Below are 19,071 nucleotides of genomic sequence, written 5' to 3'. Positions count from 1 at the left end.
AGTTCCAGAACAACACGGGCAGTGAGCCCCAGAAGAACACGGACAATGAGTCGCAGAACAACAGAGACAGAGTCCCAGAACAACACGGAGAGTGAGTCCCAGAACAAAATGGACAGTGAGTCCCTGACTAACACGGGCAGCGAGGCTCAGAACAACGTGGGCCCTGCGTCCCAGAACAACACGGGCAGTGAGTCCCTGAAAAACACGGGCAGTGAGACCCAGGACACCATGGACAGTGAGTCCCAGAACAACACAGTCAGTGAGTCCCAGAACAACTCGGGCAGTTAGTCCCAGAAGAACACGGACAGTGAGTCCCAGAACAACAGGTACAGAGTCCCAGAAAAGCACGGACAGTGAATCCCAGAACAGCATGGACAGTGAGGCTCAGAACAACACGTTCAGTGAATCCCAGAACAATTGGGACAGCGAGACCCAGCAAAAGACGGACAGTGAGTCCCAAAACAACACGGGCAGTGAGTCTAGGAAAATCACGGTCAGTGAATCCCACAACAACACGGGCACTGAGTCACAGAACAACATTGGCAATGAGTGCCAGAGCAACACGGACAGCAATTTCAAGAACAACACGGGCAGTGAGTCCCACAACAACACACACAGTGATTCCCAGATAAACACGGGTAGTGAGTCCCAGAACAACACGGGTAGTGAGTGCCAGAACCACATGCGCAGTGAGTCCCAGAACAACACACACAGTGATTCCCAGACAACAAGGGTAGTGAGACCCAGAACACCACGGGCTGCGAGGCCCAGAGCAGCGTGCGCAGTGCGTCCCAGAACAACACGGGCAGTGAGTCCCAGAACAACACGGGCAGTGAGTCCCAGAACAACACGGGCAATGAGTCCCCGAACAACACGGGCAGTGCGTCCCAGAACAACACGGGCAGTGAGTCCCAGAACAACACGGGCAGTGCGTCCCAGAACAACACGGGCAGTGCGTCCCAGAACAATATGGGCAGTGAGTCCCCGAACAACACGGATCGTGAGTCCAGGACCATCACAGGCAGTGAGTCCCAGAACAACATGGTCAGTAAGTCCCAGACCAACGTGCGCAGTGCGTCCCAGAACAACATGGACATTGAGTCTCAGAACAACACGTTCAGTGAGTCCCAGAACAATTGGGACAGCGAGTCCCAGAGCAAGACCGACAGTGGGTCCCAGAACAACACGTCAGTGAGTCCCAGACTAACAAGTGTAGCGAGACACAGAACAACACGGGCATCGAGGTCCAGAGCAACATGCGCAGTGCGTCCCAGAACAAAACGGGCAGTGAGTCCCGTATCAACACAGGGCAGTAAGTCCCAGAACAACAAGGACAGTGAGTCCCAGACCACCACGGGCAGCAAGTCCCAGAACAACATGGACAGTGAGTCCCATGCTAACACGGGCAGCGAGGCTCAGAACAACGTGGGCCCTGCGTCCCAGAACAACACGGGCAGTGAGTCCCGGAAAAACATGGGCAGTACATCCTGGAACAATACGGGCACTGAGTCCCAAAACAACATGGACAGTGAGTCCCAGAAGAACACGGACAGTGAGTCCCAGAACAACACGGACAGTGAGTCCCAGAACAACCCGGACAGTGAGTCCCAGAACAACACGGACAGTGAGTCCCAGAACAACATGGACAGTGAGTCCCAGAAGAACACGGACAGTGAGTCCCAGAACAACACGGACAGTGAGTCCCAGAACAACCCGGACAGTGAGTCCCAGAACAACACGGACAGTGAGTCCCAGAACAACATGGACAGTGAGTCCCAGAACAACATGGACAGTGAGTCCCACAACAACAGGGACAGAGTCCCAGAACAACACGGACAGTGAGTCCCAGAACAGCACGGACAGTGAGACACACAACGACACGGACAGTGAGTCCAAGAATGACACGGACAGTGAGTCCCAGAACAAACCGGACAGTGAGTCTCAGAACAACATGTTCAGTGAATCCCAGAAAAATTGGGACAGCGAGACCCAGCACAAGAAGGACAGTGAATCCCAGAACAACACGGGCAGTGCGTCCCAGAACAACACGGATAGCGAGGCCCAGAACAACGTGGGCCCTGCACCCCGAAATAACATGGGCAGTGAGTACCGAAAAACAGAGGCAGTACATCCTGGAACATTACGGGCACTGAGTGCCAGAACAACATGGACAGTGAGTCCCATAACAACACGGTCAGTGAGTTCCAGAACAACATGGGCAGTGTGTCCCGGAACAACACGGACAGTGAGTCCCAAACAACACAGACAGTGAGTCCCAGAACAACATGGACAGTGAGTCCCACAACAAAACGAGCAGTGATTCCCGGAACAACACGGACAGTGAGTCCCAGAACAACACGGACAGTAAGTCCCACAACAACATGGTCAGTGAGTCCCCGAACAACTCGGGCAGTGAGTCCCAGAAGAACACGGACAGTGAGTCCCAAGACAACAGGGACAGAGTCCCAGAACAACACAGACAGTGAGTCCCAGAGCAGCACGGATAGTGAGTCCCACAACAAAACGGTCAGGGAGTCACATAACTACAGACACAGTGATTCCCAGACTAACACTGGCAGTGAGTCCCAGAACAACACGGACAGTAAGGCCCAGAACAACACGGGCAGCGAGTCCAGGACCAACACAGGCAGTGTGTCCCAGAACAACACGGGCAACGAGTCCCAGAACAATGCGGGCAGTAAGGTCCAGAACAACACGAGCAGTGAATCCCAGAACAACACAGACAGTGAGTCCAGGAACACCACGGTCAGTGAATCCCACAACAACACGGGCACTGACTCACAGAACAACATTCGCAATGAGTGGCAGAGCCACATGGGCAACAATTCCAAGAACAACACGTGCAGTGAGTCCCGGAAAAACACGGTCAGTGAGTCCCAGAACAACACGGATAGCGAGGTCCAGAACAACGTGGGCCCTGCACCCCGAAACAACACGGGCAGTGAGTCCTGAAAAAACAGGGGCAGTACATCCTGGAACATTACGGGTACTGAGTGCCAGAACAACACGGACAGTGAGTCCCACAACAACAGGGACAGAGTCCCAGAACAACCCGGACAGTGAGTCCCACAACAACAGGGACAGAGTCCCAGAACAACACGGACCGTGAGTCCCAGAAAAGCACGGACAGTGAGACACACAACGACACGGACAGTGAGTCCAAGAATGACACGGACAGTGAGTCCCAGGACAAACTGGACAGTGAGTCTCAGAACAACACGTTCAGTGAATCCCAGAAAAATTAGGACAGCGAGACCCAGCACAAGAAGGACTGTGAATCCCAGAACAGCATGGGCAGTGCGTCCCAGAACAAGACGGACAGTGAGACCCAGCACAAGAAGGACAGTGAATCCCAGAACAACACGGTCAGTAAGTCCTAGACCAACACGGGCAACGAGTCCCAGAACAACACGGGCAGTAAGGTCCAGAACAACACGAGCAGTGAATCCCAGAACAACGCGGACAGTGAGTCCAGGAACAACACGGTCAGTGAGTCCCAGAATAACACGGGCAGTGAGTCCCAGAACAACACGGACAGTGAGTCCCAGAACAACACGGACAGTGAGTCCAGGAACAACACGGTCAGTGAGTCCCAGAATAACACGGGCAGTGAGTCCCAGAATAACACGGGCAGTGAGTCCCAGAACAACACGGACAGTGAGTCCCAGAACAACTCGGGCAGTGAGTCCCAGAAGAACACGGACAGTGAGTCCCAGAACAACAGGTACAGAGTCCCAGAACAACACGGACAGTGAGTCCCAGGGCAGCACGGATAGTGAGTCCCACAACAAAACGGGCAGTGAGTCACATAACAACAGTCACAGTGATTCCCAGACTAACACGGGCAGCGAGTCCTGGAACAACACGGGCAGCGAGTCCAGGACCAACACGGGCAATGAGTCCCAGAACAACGCGGGCAGTAAGGTCCAGAACAGCACGAGCAGTGAATCCCAGAACAACACGGACAGTGAGTCCCAGAACAACACGGTCAGTGAGCCCCAGAAAAACACGGGCTGTGCGTCCCAGAACAAGACGGACAGTGAGACCCAGAACAACACGGGCAGCGAGTCCTGGAGCAACACGGGCAGCGAGTCGCAGAACAAGGCGGACAGTGAGTCCCAGAACAACACGGGCAGTGAGTCCCTGAACAACACGGGCAGTGAGTCCCATAACGACAGACACAGTGATTCCCAGACTAACACGGGCAGTGAGTCCCAGAACAACACGGACAGCAAGGCCCAGAACAACGTGGTCCATGCTTCCCAGAACAACACGGGCAGTGAGTGTCAGAAAAACACGGATAGTCGGTCCTGGAACAATTTGGACAGTGAGTCCCTGAACAACCTGGACAGTGAGTCTCAGAACAAAACATTCAGCGAATCCAAGAAAAATTGGGACAGCGAGACCCGGCACAAGACAGACAGTGAGTCCCAGAACAACACGGATAGCGAGACCCAGAACAACGTGGGCCCTGCACCCCGAAACAACATGGGCAGTGAGTCCCGAAAAACAGGGGCAGTACATCTTGGAACATTACGGGCACTGAGTCCCAGAACAACACGGTCAGTGAGTCCCAGAACAACAGGGACAGAGTCCCAGAACAACACGGACAGTGAGTCCCAGAACAACAGGGACAGAGTCCCAGAACAACACGGACAGTGAGTCCCAGAACAACAGGGACAGAGTCCCAGAACAACACGGACAGTGAGTCCCAGAACAACAGGGACAGAGTCCCAGAACAACACGGACAGTGAGTCCCAGAACTGCACGGACAGTGAGATACACAACGACACGGACAGTGAGTCCAAGAATGACACGGACAGTGAGTAAATACTGGAACAACACGGGCAGTCTGTCCCAGGACAACACGGGCAATGAGTCCCAGCACAACACGGACAATGAGCCCCAGCACAGCGTGGGCAGTGAGTCTCAGAACAACACAAGCAGCGAATATTGGAACACCATGGGCAGCGAGTCACAGAACAGCAAGGGCAATGAATCCTGAAAAAACACGGACAGTGAGTTGCAGTGCAACACAGGCAGTGAATCCTGGAACAACATGGAGAGTGAGTCCCAGAACAACACGGGCAGTGAGTCCTGGAACAACACAGGCAGCGAGTCCCAGAACAACATGGGCAGCCTGTCCCAGACCAACACGGGCAGTAAGTCCTGGAACAACACTGTCAGTGAGTCCCAGAACAACATGGACAGTGAGTCCCGGGATAAAACGGGCACCGAGTCCCAGAACAACAGTGGCTGTCAATCCCGGACCAACATGGGCAGCAAGTCCCAGAACAACATGGACAGTGAGTCCCGGGATAAAACGGGCAGCGAGTCCCAGAACAACAGTGGCTGTCAATCCCGGACCAACATGGGCAGCAAGTCCCAGAACAACACCGGCAGTGAGTCCCTGAAAAACTCAAACAGTGACTCCCAGAACAACTCGGGCAGCGAGTCCCAGAACAACACAGGCAGTGAGTTCCAGTAAAAGACTGGACGTGTGTCCTGGAACAACATGGGCAGCGAGTCCCAGAACACCATGTACAGTGATTCCCAGAACAACATGGACAGTGAGTCCCAGAATAACATGGGCAGTGAGTTCTGGTACAACACGGTCTGTCAGTCCCAGAACAACACGGGCAGTGAATCATGCAACACCGCGGTCAGTGAATCCCAGAACAACATGTGCAGCAAATCCTGGAACAACAGGACAGTGAGTCCTGGAACAACTCGGGCAGTGAGTCCCAGATCAACACGAACAGAAAGTTCGAGTAAAACACGGGAAGCGTGTGTTGGAACAACACAGGCAGTGAGACCCAGAACAACATGGGCAGTGAATCCAAGGACAGCACGGTCAGTGAGTCCCAGACAACACGAGCAGTGAGTACAGGAACAACATGGGCAGTGAGTCCCAGAACAACACGGGCAGTGAGTCCCAGAACAACATGGGCAGTGAGTCCCAGAACAACACGGGCAGTGAGTCCAAGAACAACACGGGCAGTGAGTCCCAGAACAACACGGGCAGTGTGTCCTGGAACAACACGAGCAGCGAGTACCGGAACAACATGGGCAGTGAGTCCCAGAACAGCAAGGGCAATGAATCCTGAAGAAACACGGACACTGAGTTGCGGAGCAACACAAGCATTGAATCCTGGAACAACATGGAGAGTGAGACCCAGAACAACATGGGAAGTGAGTCCCAGAACAACACAGGCAGCGAGTCCGAGAACAACACGGGGTGCAAGACTCAGAACAACACCAACTGTGAGTTCCAGAACAACACGGGCAGTGAATCCTGGGACAACAAGGCCGCTAGTCCCAAAATAACATGGGCAGTAAATCCTGGAACAACACGTGCCGCGAGTCGCAGAACAACGCGGGCTCTGAGTCCCAGAACAAGATGGACAGTGATTCCTGGATCAATGCAGACAGTGCATCCCAGAAAAACAAGGGCTGTGAGTCCCAGAACAACATGGGCAGTGAGTCCCGGAACAAGATGGACAGTGAGTTCCAGAACAACATGAACAGTGAGTCCCAGAACAAGATGGGCAGTGAGTCCCGGAACAATGCAGACAGTGAGCCCCACGACAACATGAACAGTGAGTCCCAGAACTCCGCGTACAGTCCCGCAACAACACAGTCACTGAGACCCAGAACAACACAAACAGTGAGTCCCAGAACAACATGGGCAGCGTGAGCCAGGACAACACGGACAGTAGTCCCAGACCCACGCAGGCAGTGAGTCCCGTAACAACACAGACAGTGAGTCCCAGAACCACACGGACAGTGAGCCCAAGAGCAAGATGGGCAGTGAGTCCCGGAACAACATGGACAGTGAGTCCCAGGACAACATGAACAGTGAGTCCCAGAACGACATGGGCAGTGAGTTCTAGAACAAGATATACAATGAATCCCGGAAAAACACGGACAGTGAGCCCCAGAACAGCATTAATAGTGTCTCCAAGAACAACATGGACAGTGACTCCCAGAAAAACACGGACAATTAGTCCCAGAACAACAAAGAGAGTGAGTCCTGGAACAACATAGACAGTGAGTTCCAGGACAACATGAACAGCAAGTCCCAGATCTCCTTGGACAGTGTGTCCCGGAACAACATGGACAGTGAATCCCAGAACAACATGGGCTGTGAGTCCCAGAACAACTAGTGCCGCATGTCCCGGAACAACATGGGCAACGAGTCACACAACAATATGGATAGTGTGTCCCAGAACAACCCAGGCAGAGTGTCCCAGAAAAGCATGGGCAGCAAGTCACTGAAAAACCCAGGCTGTGAGTCCCAGACCAACACGGGCAGTTAGTCCTGGAACAATATGGACAGTGAATCCCAGAACAACACGGGCAGTGAATCCTGGAACAACACGGACAGCAATTCCCAGAAAAACATGGGTAGCACGGCCCAGAACAACACAGACAGAAAGTCCTGGAACAACACGGACAGTGAGTCCCAGAACAACTCAGGCAGCGAATCCCAGAACAACACAGGCAGTGAATCCCAGAAAAACATGGGTAGTGCGGCCCAGAACAACACAGGCAGAAAGTCCTGGAACAACACGGACAGTGAGTCCCAGAACAACTCAGGCAGCGAATCCCAGAACAACACGGGCAGCAAGTCCCAGAACACCATGTACAGTGATTCCCAGAACAACACAGGCAGCGAGTCCCAGAACACCATGTACAGTGATTCCCAGAACAACACGGGCAGTGAATCCCAGAACAACACGGGCAGTGAGTTCTGGTATAACATTGTCTGTCAGTCCTAGAACAACCCGGGCAGTGAATCCTGGAACACCACCGGCAGCGAGTCCCAGAACAACATGTGCAGCAAGTCCTGTAACAACAGGAGAGTGAGTCCTGGAACAACTCAGGCAGCAAGTCCCAGATCAACACGGACAGTGAGTTCCAATAAAACACGGCAAGTGTGTCTTGGAACAACACGGGCAGTGAGACCCAGAACAATATGGGCAGTGAATCCTGGAACAGCACGGTCAGTGAGGTCCAGGACAACACGGTCAGTGAGTCGCAGGACAACACGGGAGGCGAGTCTCAGAACAGCATGAGCTGTGAATACTGGAACAACATGGCCAGCGAGTTCCAGAACAACACGGGCAGTGCATCCCTGAAAAACGCAGACAGTGAGTTCCCAAACAACACGGGCAGTGGGTCCCGGATCAACTTCGGCAGTGAGTCCTAGAACAGGTTTGGCTGTGAGCCCTGGAACAACACAGGCAGTGAGACCCAGAAAAACATGGGCAGTGAGTCCCAGAACAACACAGACAGTGAGTTCCAGAACAACAAGTACAGTGAATCCTGGTACAACATGGGCTGCAAGTCCCAAAATAACACCGACAGTGAGTCCTATAACAACACAGACAGTGCGTCCCAGAACAATACGGACGTTGAGTCCCAGAACAACACGGGCAGTGACCCCCAGAACAACATGTGCAGCGAGACCCAGAACAAAATGGACAGTGATTTCCAGAACAACACGGACAGCCTGTTCTGGAACAACACGGGCAGGGAGATGCAGAACAACATGGTCAGTGAGACCCAGAATAGCACGGGCAGTGAATCCTGGAACAGCACTTTCACTGAGTCCCAGGACAACACGGACGGGGAGTCCCAGAACAAAACAAGCTGTGAATCCTGGAACAACATGGGCAGCGAGTTCCAGAACAACACCGGCAGCGCATTCCCAGAAAAACACAGACAGTGAGTCCCCAAAAATATGGGCAGTGGGTCCTGTAAAAACTTCAGCAGTTAGTCCTGGAACAGGGTTTCCTGTGAGTCCCAGAACAACAAGGGCAGTGAGTTCCAGAACAACACGGGCAGTGAGACCCAGAAAAACATGGGCAATGAGTTCCAGAACAACACGGGCAGTGAGTCCCATCACAACACGGGCAGCGAATTCCTGAGCATCACAGACAGTGAATTCCAGAACAACAAGCGCATTGACTCCTGGAATAACACGGACAGTGCATCCCAGAACAACATGGACATTGAGTCCCAGTACAACACGGGCAGTGAGTCCCAGAACATCTTGAGCAGCGAGCCCCAGAACAACATGGACACTGAGTTCCAGAACAACACGTACAGCCTGTTATGGAATAACATGGGCAGAGAGATGCAGAACAACACAGGCAGCGAGTCCCTGAACAACACGGCCAGATTGTTCCAGAAAAGCACTGGCAGCAAGTCCTGGGACAACATGGGCTGTGAGTCCTGGTACAACACGGGCAGTAAGACCCAAGACAACACAGTCAGTGAGTCCCAGGACAACATGGGCAGCGAATCCCAGAACAACACAAGCTTTGAACCCCGGAACAACATGGGCAACGAGTTCCAGAACAACGCCCGGCAGTGCATCCCCGAAAAACACGGACAGTGAGTCCCCCAACAACACTGGCAATGGGTCACAGAACAACTTCAGCAGTGAGTCCTGGAACAGGATGGGCTGTGAGTCCCAGAACAAGAAGGGCAGTGAGTTCCAGAACAACACGGGCAGTGAGACCCAGAAAGACATGGGCAGTGAGTTCCAGAACAACACGTGCGGCCTGTTCTGGAACAACACGGGTAGAGAGCTGCAGAACAACACGGCCAGAATGTTCCAGAAAAGCACTGGCTGCAAGTCCTGGAACAACAAGGACTGTGAGACCCAAAACAACATGGGCAGTGAGTCTTGTTACAACACGAGCAGTGAGACCCAGAACAACATGGAATGTGCGTCCAGGAACACCATGTGCTGTGAGTCCCGGAATAACATGGGCAGTGATTCCTGGAATGACACGGGCAAAGGGTCCCAGAACAACAGAGGCAAGGAGTCCCAGAACAACACGGACCATGAGCCCAGAACAACACGGGCACTGAATGCCTGAATAATAGGGGCAGCGAGTCCCACAACAATATGGGAAGTGAGTCCTGGAACAACACACGGGCATTGAGCCCCAGAATAACTCAGACAGTGAGTCCCAGAACAACACGGGCTGCAAGTCCCAGAACAACACCGACAGTGAGTTTCAGAACAACACGGGCAGTGAATCCTGGTCCAACACGGGCCGCGAGTCCCAAAATAACACGGGCTGTATATCCTGGAACAACATGGGCCGCAAGTCGCAGAACAACATGGGCTGTGAGTCCTGGAACAACACGGAAATTGAGTCCCAGATCAACATGGACAGTTAGTCACAGAACAACTTAGGCAGCGAGTCGCAGAACAACACCGACAGTGAGTTCCAGAAAAACACAGGCAGCGTATCCTGGAACAACACCGGCAGTGAGATCCAGAACAACATGGGCAGTGAGTCCCAGGACAACACGGACAATGAGCCCCAGAAAACACGGGCACTGAGTACCGGAATAACACGAGCAGAGAGTCCCACAACAACCCGGGCAGTGAGTCCTGGAACAATGCAGGCAATGAATCTTGGAAAAACAGGACAGTGAGTCTCAGAACAACATGGTTAGTGTGACCCAGAACAACACGGGCAGATTGCCCCAGAAAAGCACGTCCAGCAAGACCCAGAACAACATGGGCTGTGAATCTCAGAACAACACAGGCAATGAGTCTCAGAACAACACAGGCAATGAGTCTCAGAACAACACAGGCAGTGTGTCCCAGAACAACATGGGCAGTGAGTCCCAGTACAACACGGGCAGCGATTTCCAGAAAAAGAAGGGCAGCGAGTCTCGGAACAACACAGGCAGTGAGTCCAGGAACAACACGGACAGTGCGTCCCAGAACAACACGGGCAGTGAATCCTGTAGCAACATGGTCAGCGAGTCCCAGGACAACACGAGCTGTGAATCCCGGAACAACATTGGCAGCACGTCCCAGAACAACACCGTCAGTGCATCCCCGGAAAACATGTACAGTGAGTCCCAGAACAACACGGGCAGTGAGACCCAGAAAAACATGGGCAGTGAGTTCCAGAACAACACGGGCAGTGAGTCCCAGAAAAACATGGGCAGTGAGTTCCAGAACAACATGGGCAGTGAATCCCAGAACAACACGGGCAGCGAATTCCTGAGCATTACAGACAGTGAGTTCCAGAACAACAAGCGCAGTGAGTCCTGGAACAACACAGACAGTGTGTCCCAGAACAACATGGGCAGTGAGTCCCAGTACAACACGGGCAGTGAGTCCCTGAACACCATGAGCAGTGAGTCCCAGAACAATATGGACAGTGAGTTCCATAACAACACGGGCAGCCTGTTATGGAACAACATGGGCAGTGAGTCCCTGAATAACACGGCCAGGTTGTTCCAGAAAAGCACTGGCAGCTAATCCCGGAACAACATGGGCAGTGAGTCCTGGTACAGCACTGTCAGTGAGTCCCAGGACAACACGGGTGGCGAATCCCAGATTAACACGAGCTGTGAATCCCAGAACAAAATGGGCAGCGAGTTCCAGTACAACACCGACAGTGCATCCCCAAAAAACGCAGACAGTGAGTCCCCCAACAACACTGGCAATGGGTCACGGAACAACTTCGGCAGTGAGTCCTGGAACAACATGGGCTGTGAGTCCCAGAACAACACGGCAATGAGTCCCAGAACAACACGGGCAGCGAGTTTCAGAACAACATGGGCAGTGAGTCCTAGAATAACATGGGCAGTGAGAAACAGGACAACACGGGCAGTGAGTCCCAGAACATCACGGGCAGTGTGTCCCAGAACAACACAGACAGTGAGGCCTGGAACAACACGGGCAGTGAATCACAAGACAACACGGCCAGTGAGTCCTGGAACAACATGGACAGTGAATCCAGGAACAACATAGGCAGAGTCCCAGGGCAGCAAGGGCAGTGAGTCCCAGAACAACACGGTCAGTGAGTGCCGGAACAACACGCGCAGTGAGTCCCAGAACATCATTGATAGTGAGTCCCAGAACTCCACGGGCAGTGAGTCCCAGAACAACAGGGGCAGTGGGTCCCAGAACACCACGGGCAGTGAGTGCCAGAACAACACGGGCAGTGAGTTTCAGAAAACAACGGGCAGTGAGTCCTGGAACAACACAGGCAGTGAATCCTGGAACAACACAGGCAGTGAGTCCCGGAATAATGTGGTCAGTGAGGCCCAGAACAACACAGACAGTGAGTCCTGGAACAATACGGGCAGTGAGTCACAAGACAACACGGCCAGTGAGTCCTGGAACAACACGGGCTGTAAGTCATAGGACAACACGAGCAGTGACTCCCGGAACAACATAGGCAGTGAGTCCCAGAAAAGCAAGTGTAATGAGTCCCAGAACAACACGGACAGTGAGTCTCAGAAAACAACGGGCAGTGTGTCCTGGAACAACACAGGCAGTGAGTCCTGAAACAACACGGGCAGTGAGTCCCAGAATATTGTGGACAGTGAGTCCCAGAACAACACAGACAGTGAGTCCTGGAACAACATGGGCAGTGAGTCCCAGAACAGCAAGGGCAGTGAGTGCCAGAACAGCAAGGGCAGTGAGTCCTAGAACAACATTGGCAGTGAGTCCTAGAACAACATTGGCAGTGAATCTGGAACAACATGGACAGTGAGTCCCAGAACAAGATGGACAGTGAGTCCTGGAACAACACGGACAGGGAGTCCCAGAACAACATGGGCAATGAGTCGCAAAACAACACGGACAGTGAGTCTTGGAACAGCGTGGGCAATGAGTCACAGAACAACAAGGACAGCGATTCCTGGAACAACACAGAGAGTGAGTCACAGGACAACACGGGCAATGAGTCCCGGTACAATACAGGGAGAGAGTCCTGGAACAACATGGGCAGTGAGTGCCAGAAAAGTAATTGCAGTGAGTACCAGAACAACACGGACAGTGAGTCTCAGAAAACAACGGGCAGTGAGTCCTGGAACAACATGGGCAATGAGTCCAGAACAACGCGGACAGTGAGTCGCAGAACAACATGGACAGTGAATCCTGGAACAATATGGACAGTGAGTCACAGGACAACACGGGCAGTGAGTATCGGCACAATATGTTCAGTGAGTCCCAGAACAGCAAGGGCAGTGAGTCCCAGAACAATACAGGCACTGAGTCCTGGAACAACATGGACAGTGAGTTCTCGAAAAACACAGCTAGTGAGTCGCAGGACAACACGGGCAGTGAGTCACAGGACAACACGGACAGTGATTCCTGGAACAACACAGACAGTGAGTACTGGAACAACATGGGCAGTGAGTCCCTGGAACAACATGAGGAGTGAGACCCAGAACAACGTGGACAGAGAGTCCCAGAACAATGCGGACACTGAGCCCCAGAACAACACGGACAGTGAGTCCTGGAACAGCGTGGGCAGTGAGTCACAGGACAACACGGACAGTGATTCCTGGAACAACACAGACAGTGAGTACTGGAACAACATGGACAGTGAGCTCTGGAACAAAATGGACAGTGAGTTCTCGAAAAACACAGCTAGTGAGTCACAGGACAACACGGGCAGTGAGTCACAAGACAACACGGCAGTGAGTCCTGGAACAACACAGACAGTGAGTACTGGAACAACATGGGCAGTGAGTCCCTGGAACAACATGAGGAGTGAGACCCAGAACAACGTGGACAGTGAGTCCCAGAACAATGCGGACACTGAGCCCCAGAACAACACGGACAGTGAGTCCTGGAACAGCGTGGGCAGTGAGTCACAGGACAACACGGACAGTGATTCCTGGAACAACACAGACAGTGAGTACTGGAACAACATGGACAGTGAGCTCTGGAACAAAATGGACAGTGAGTTCTCGAAAAACACAGCTAGTGAGTCACAGGACAACACGGGCAGTGAGTCACAAGACAACACGGCAGTGAGTCATGGAACAACACAGACAGTGAGTACTGGAACAACATGGGCAGTGAGTCCCTGGAACAACATGAGGAGTGAGACCCAGAACCACGTGGACAGTGAGTCCAAGAACAATGCGGACACTGAGCCCCAGAACAACACGGACAGTGAGTCCTGGAACAGCGTGGGCAGTGAGTCACAGGACAACACGGACAGTGATTCCTGGAACAACACAGACAGTGAGTCACAGGACAACAAGGGCAATGAGTCCCGGTACAATACAGGGAGTGAGTCCTGGAACAACACGGGCAGTGAGTCCCAGAACAAATCGGACAGTGAGTCCTGGAACAACACTCGCAGTGAGTCACAAGACAACACGGGTAGTGACCCGGGACAACATGGACAGTGAGTCCCCGAAAAGCAATGGCAGTGAGTCCCAGAACAACACGGACAGTGAGTCCCAGAACAACATGGGCAGTGGGTACCAGAACATCACGTGCAGTGATACCCAGAACAGCACAGACAGTGAGGCGTGGAACAACATGGGCAGTGAGTCACAAGACAACACAGCCAGTGAGTCCTGGAACAACATGGGCAGTGAGTCCCAGAACAACACAGACAGTGAGTCCTGGAACAACACAGGCAGTAAGTCACAGGACAACACGAGCAGTGAGTCCTGGAACAACATAGGCAGTGAGTCCCAGAAAAGCAAGGGTAATGAGTCCCAGAACAACACGGACAGTGAGTTTCAGAAAACAACGGGCAGTGAGTCCTGGAACAACACAGGCATGAGTCCTGGATCAACATGGACAGTGAGTCCCAGAACAACATGCGCTGTGAGTCCCAGAACAAGATGGACAGTGAGTCCTGGCACAACACGGATAGTGAGTCCTGGCACAACATGGACAGTGAGTCCCAGAACAAAACAGACAGTGAGTCCCAGAACAAAATAGACAGTGAGTCCCAGAACAAAACAGACAGTGAGTCCCAGAACAACGCGGGCAATGAGGCACAGGACAACACGGGCAATGAGTCCCAGTACAATGCAGGGAGTGAGTCCTGGAACAACACTCACAGTGAGTCACAGGACAACACGGGCAGTGACCTGGAACAACATGGGCAGCGAGTCCCCGAAAAGCAATGGCAGTGAGTCCCAGAAAAACACGGGCAGTGGGTCCCAGAACACCACGTGCAGTGATACCCAGAACAACACAGACAGTGAGGCCTAGAACAACATGGGCAGTGAGTCACAAGACAACAGGTCCAGTGAGTCACAGGACAACACGGGCAGTGACCCGGAACAACATTGGCAGTGAATCCCCGAAAAGCAATAGCAGTGAGTCCCAGAACAACAGGGACAGTGAGTCCCAGAACAACACGGACAGTGGGTCCCAGAACACCACGGACAGTGAGTCCTGGAACAACACGGGCAGTAAGTCACAGGACAACACGACCAGTGAGTTCCGGAACAATATAGGCAGTGAGTCCCAGAAAAGCAAGTGTAATGAGTCCCAGAACAACACGGACAGTGAGTTTCAGAAAACAACGGGCAGTGAGTCCTGGAACAACACAGGCAGTGAGTCCCGGAAAAATGTGGACAGCGAATCCCATAAAAACAAAGTGAGTTCTGGAACAACACAGGAAGTGAGTCCTGGAATAATATGGGCAGTGAGTTCCAGAACAACACAGGCACTCAGACCTAGAACAACATTGGCAGTGAGTCCTGGAACAACATAGACAGCGAGTCCCAGAGCAACATGGGCCGTGAGTCCCAGAACAAGATGGATAGCAAGTCCCGGAACAAAACGGACAGTGAGTCCCAGCAAAATGCAGTGAGTGAGTCACGGAACAACATGAACAGTGAGTCCCCGGACAGATGAGGAGTCAGTCCCAGAAAAACACTGACAGTGAGTCCTGGAACAGCGTGGGCAGTGAGTCACAGAACAACAAGGACAGTGATACCAGGAACAACACAGAGAGTGAGTCACAGGACAACACGGGCAATGAGTCCCAGTACAATGCGGACAGTGAGTCCCAGAACAACACGGACAGGGAATCCGGGAACAACACGGGCAGTGAGTGACAGGAAAACACGGACAATGAGTTCCGGAACAACATGGGCAGTGAGTCCCAGAACCGCAAGGGCAATGAGTGCCAAACATCAAGGGCAGTGAGTCCTAGAACAACATTGGCAGTGAATCCTAGAACAACATTGGCAGTGAGTCCTGGAACAACACGGACAGTGAGTCCTGAAACAACACGGGCAGTGAGTCCCTGGAACAACATGAGGAGTGAGTCCCAGAACAACGTGGACAGTGAGTCCAAGAACAATGCGGACACTGAGTCCCAGAACAACACTGACAGTGAGTCCTGGATCAGCGTGGGCAGTGAGTCACAGAACAACACGGACAGCGATTCCTGGAACAACACAGACAGTGAGTCACAGGACAACACGGCCAATGAGTCCCGGTACAATACAGGGAGTGAGTCATGGAACAACACGGGCAGTGAGTCCCAGAACAAATCGGACAGTGAGTACTGGAACAACACTCGCAGTGAGTCAAAGGACAACACGGGCAGTGACCCAGAACAACATGGGCAGTGAGTCCCCGAAAAGCAATGGCAGTGAGTCCCAGAACCACACGGGCAGTGGGTCACAGAACATCACGCGCAGTGATACCCAGAACAAAACAGACAGTGAGGCCTGAAACAACATGGGCAGTGAGTCCCAGAACAACATGGCCTTAGAGAGAATGTTTCTTAGAGAGAATGGTAAGGGATAAGATTTATGAACATCTGTGTAGGAACAACGTGATCAGGGATAGCCAGCATGGTTTTGTGAAGGGCAGGTCGTGCCTCACAAACCTTATTGAGTTCTTTGAGAAGGTGACTAAGGAAGTGGATGAGGGTAAAGCAGTAGATGTTGTGTATATGGATTTTAGTAAGGCGTTCGATAAGGTTCCCCATGGTAGGCTAATGCTAAAACTTCGGAGGTATGGTATTGAGGATACATTAGAGGTTTGGATTAGGAATTGGCTGGCTGGAAGGAGACAGAGGGTAGTAGTTGATGGATTATGTTCATCTTGGAGCGCAGTTACTAGCGGTGTACCACAAGGATCTGTTTTGGGACCATTGCTTTTTGTTATCTTTATAAATGATCTAGAGGAAGGACTTGAAAGCTGGGTGAGCAAGTTTGCGGATGACACAAAAGTCGGTGGAGTTGTGGATAGTGAGGAAGGAAGTGGTAGATTACAGCGGGATATAGATAAGTTGCAGAGCTGGGCGGAAATGTGGCAAATGGAATTCAATGTAGCTAAGTGCGAAGTTGTTCACTTTGGTAGGAATAACAAGATGATGGATTACTGGGCTAATGGTAGGCTACTTGGTAGTGTGGATGAGCAGAGGGATCTTGGTGTCTATGTACACAGATCTCTGAAAGTTGCCACCCAGGTAAATAGTGCTGTGAGGAAGGCATATGGTGTACTGGGCTTTATTGGCAGAGGAATTGAGTTCCGGAGTCCTGAGGTCATGTTGCAGTTGTATAGGACTCTGGTGAGGCCTCATCTGGAGTATTGTGTGCAGTTTTGGTCGCCATACTATAGGAAGGATGTGGAAGCTTTAGAACGAGTGCAGAGGAGGTTTACCAGGATGTTGCCTGGAATGGTAGGAAAATCTTATGAGGAAAGGCTGAGACACTTGGGGCTGTTCTCATTGGAGAAGAGAAGGTTTAGGGGAGATCTGATAGAAGTGTATAAGATGATTAGGGGTTTAGATAGGGTAGATACTAAGAACCTTTTACCGCTAATGGAGTCAGGTGTTACTAGGGGACATAGCTTTAAATTAAGGGGTGGTAGGTATAGGACAGATGTTAGGGGTAGATTCTTCACACAGCGGGTTGTGAGTTCATGGAATGCCCTGCCCGTATCAGTGGTGAACTCTCCTTCTTTATGGTCATTTAAGCGGGCATTGGATAGGCATTTGGAAGTTATTGGGCTAGTATAGGTTAGGTAGGATTCGGTCGGCGCAACATCGAGGGCCGAAGGGCCTGTACTGCGCTGTATCCTTCTATGTTCTATGGCCAGGGAGTCCTGGAACAACATGAGCTGTGAGTCCCAGAACAACGTGGACAGTGAGTCCTAGTACAACACGGACACTGAGTCGCAGAACAACACGGCCAGTCAGTCCTGGAACAACACTCGCAGTGGGTCACAGGACAACACCGGCAGTGAGTCTCGGAACAACATGGGCAGTGAGGCCCAGAAAAGCAATGGCAGCGAGTCCCAGAACAACATGGACAGTGATTCCCAAAACAGCACGGGCAGTGAGTCCCAGAACACCACGTGCAGTGAGTTCCAGAACAGCAAGTGCAGTGAGTCCTAGAACAACATTGTCAGTGAGTCCTGGAACAACATGGACAGTGATGCCCAGAACAACATGGAGAGTGAGCCCTGGAACAACACCGAGAGCAACATGGGCTGTGAGCCCCAGCACAAGATGGATAGCGAGGCCCAGAACTACATGAACAGTGAGTCCCAGCAAAATGCGGAGAGTGAGTCACGGAACAACATGAACAGTGAGTCCCCGAACCACATGAGGAGTGAGTCCCAGAACAACATGGAAAGTGAGTTCTGGAAAAACATGGGCAATGAGTCACAGATCAACACGAACAGCGATTCCTGGAACAACACAGACAGTGAGTCACAGGACAACAGGGGCAATGAGTCCCGGTACAATACAGGGAGTGAGTCCTGGAACAACATGGGCAGTGAGTCCCAGAACAACGTGTACAGTGAGTCCTGGAACAACATGGGCAGTGAGTCACAGGACCACACGGGCAGTGAGTCCCAGAACATCACGGGCAGTGATACTCAGAACAACACAGACAGTGAGGCCTGGAACAACACGCGCAGTGAATCACAAGACAACATGGCCAGTGAGTCCTGGATCAACACGGACAGCGATTCCTGGAACAACAAAGACAGTGAGTCACAGGACAACACGGGCAATGAGTCCCAGTACAATACAGGGAGTGAGTCCTGGAACAACACGGGCGGTGAGTCCCACAACAACACGGAGAGTGAGTCCTGGAACAACATGGGCAGTGAGTCCCAGAACAACATGGGCAGTGAGTCCCAGAAAAGCATTGGCAGTGAGTACCAGAACACCACGTGCAGTGAGTTCCAGAACAGCAATGGCAGTGAGTCCTAGAACAATATTGGCAGTGAGTCCTGGAACAGCATGGACAGTGAGCCCTGGAACA

At 52.3% G+C, this 19,071-nt stretch overlaps 1 protein-coding gene across 1 annotated transcript; it reads left to right on the top strand.

Moving 5' to 3' along the window:
- Positions 1-969: 969 nt before the first annotated feature.
- On the top strand, positions 970-5,026 carry LOC132816234 (protein rtoA-like). Its single transcript, XM_060825730.1, has 3 exons — positions 970-1,191; positions 3,856-4,132; positions 4,845-5,026. The coding sequence occupies exons 1-3, from the start codon at positions 970-972 to the stop codon at positions 5,024-5,026; spliced, it is 681 nt and encodes a 226-aa protein (XP_060681713.1).
- The last annotated feature ends 14,045 nt before the right edge of the window (positions 5,027-19,071 follow it).

This window comes from Hemiscyllium ocellatum, chromosome 5 (assembly GCF_020745735.1).
Source record: "Hemiscyllium ocellatum isolate sHemOce1 chromosome 5, sHemOce1.pat.X.cur, whole genome shotgun sequence".
Classification (NCBI taxonomy): domain Eukaryota; kingdom Metazoa; phylum Chordata; class Chondrichthyes; order Orectolobiformes; family Hemiscylliidae; genus Hemiscyllium; species Hemiscyllium ocellatum.
This window is presented reverse-complemented; position numbering and strand designations above follow the sequence as displayed.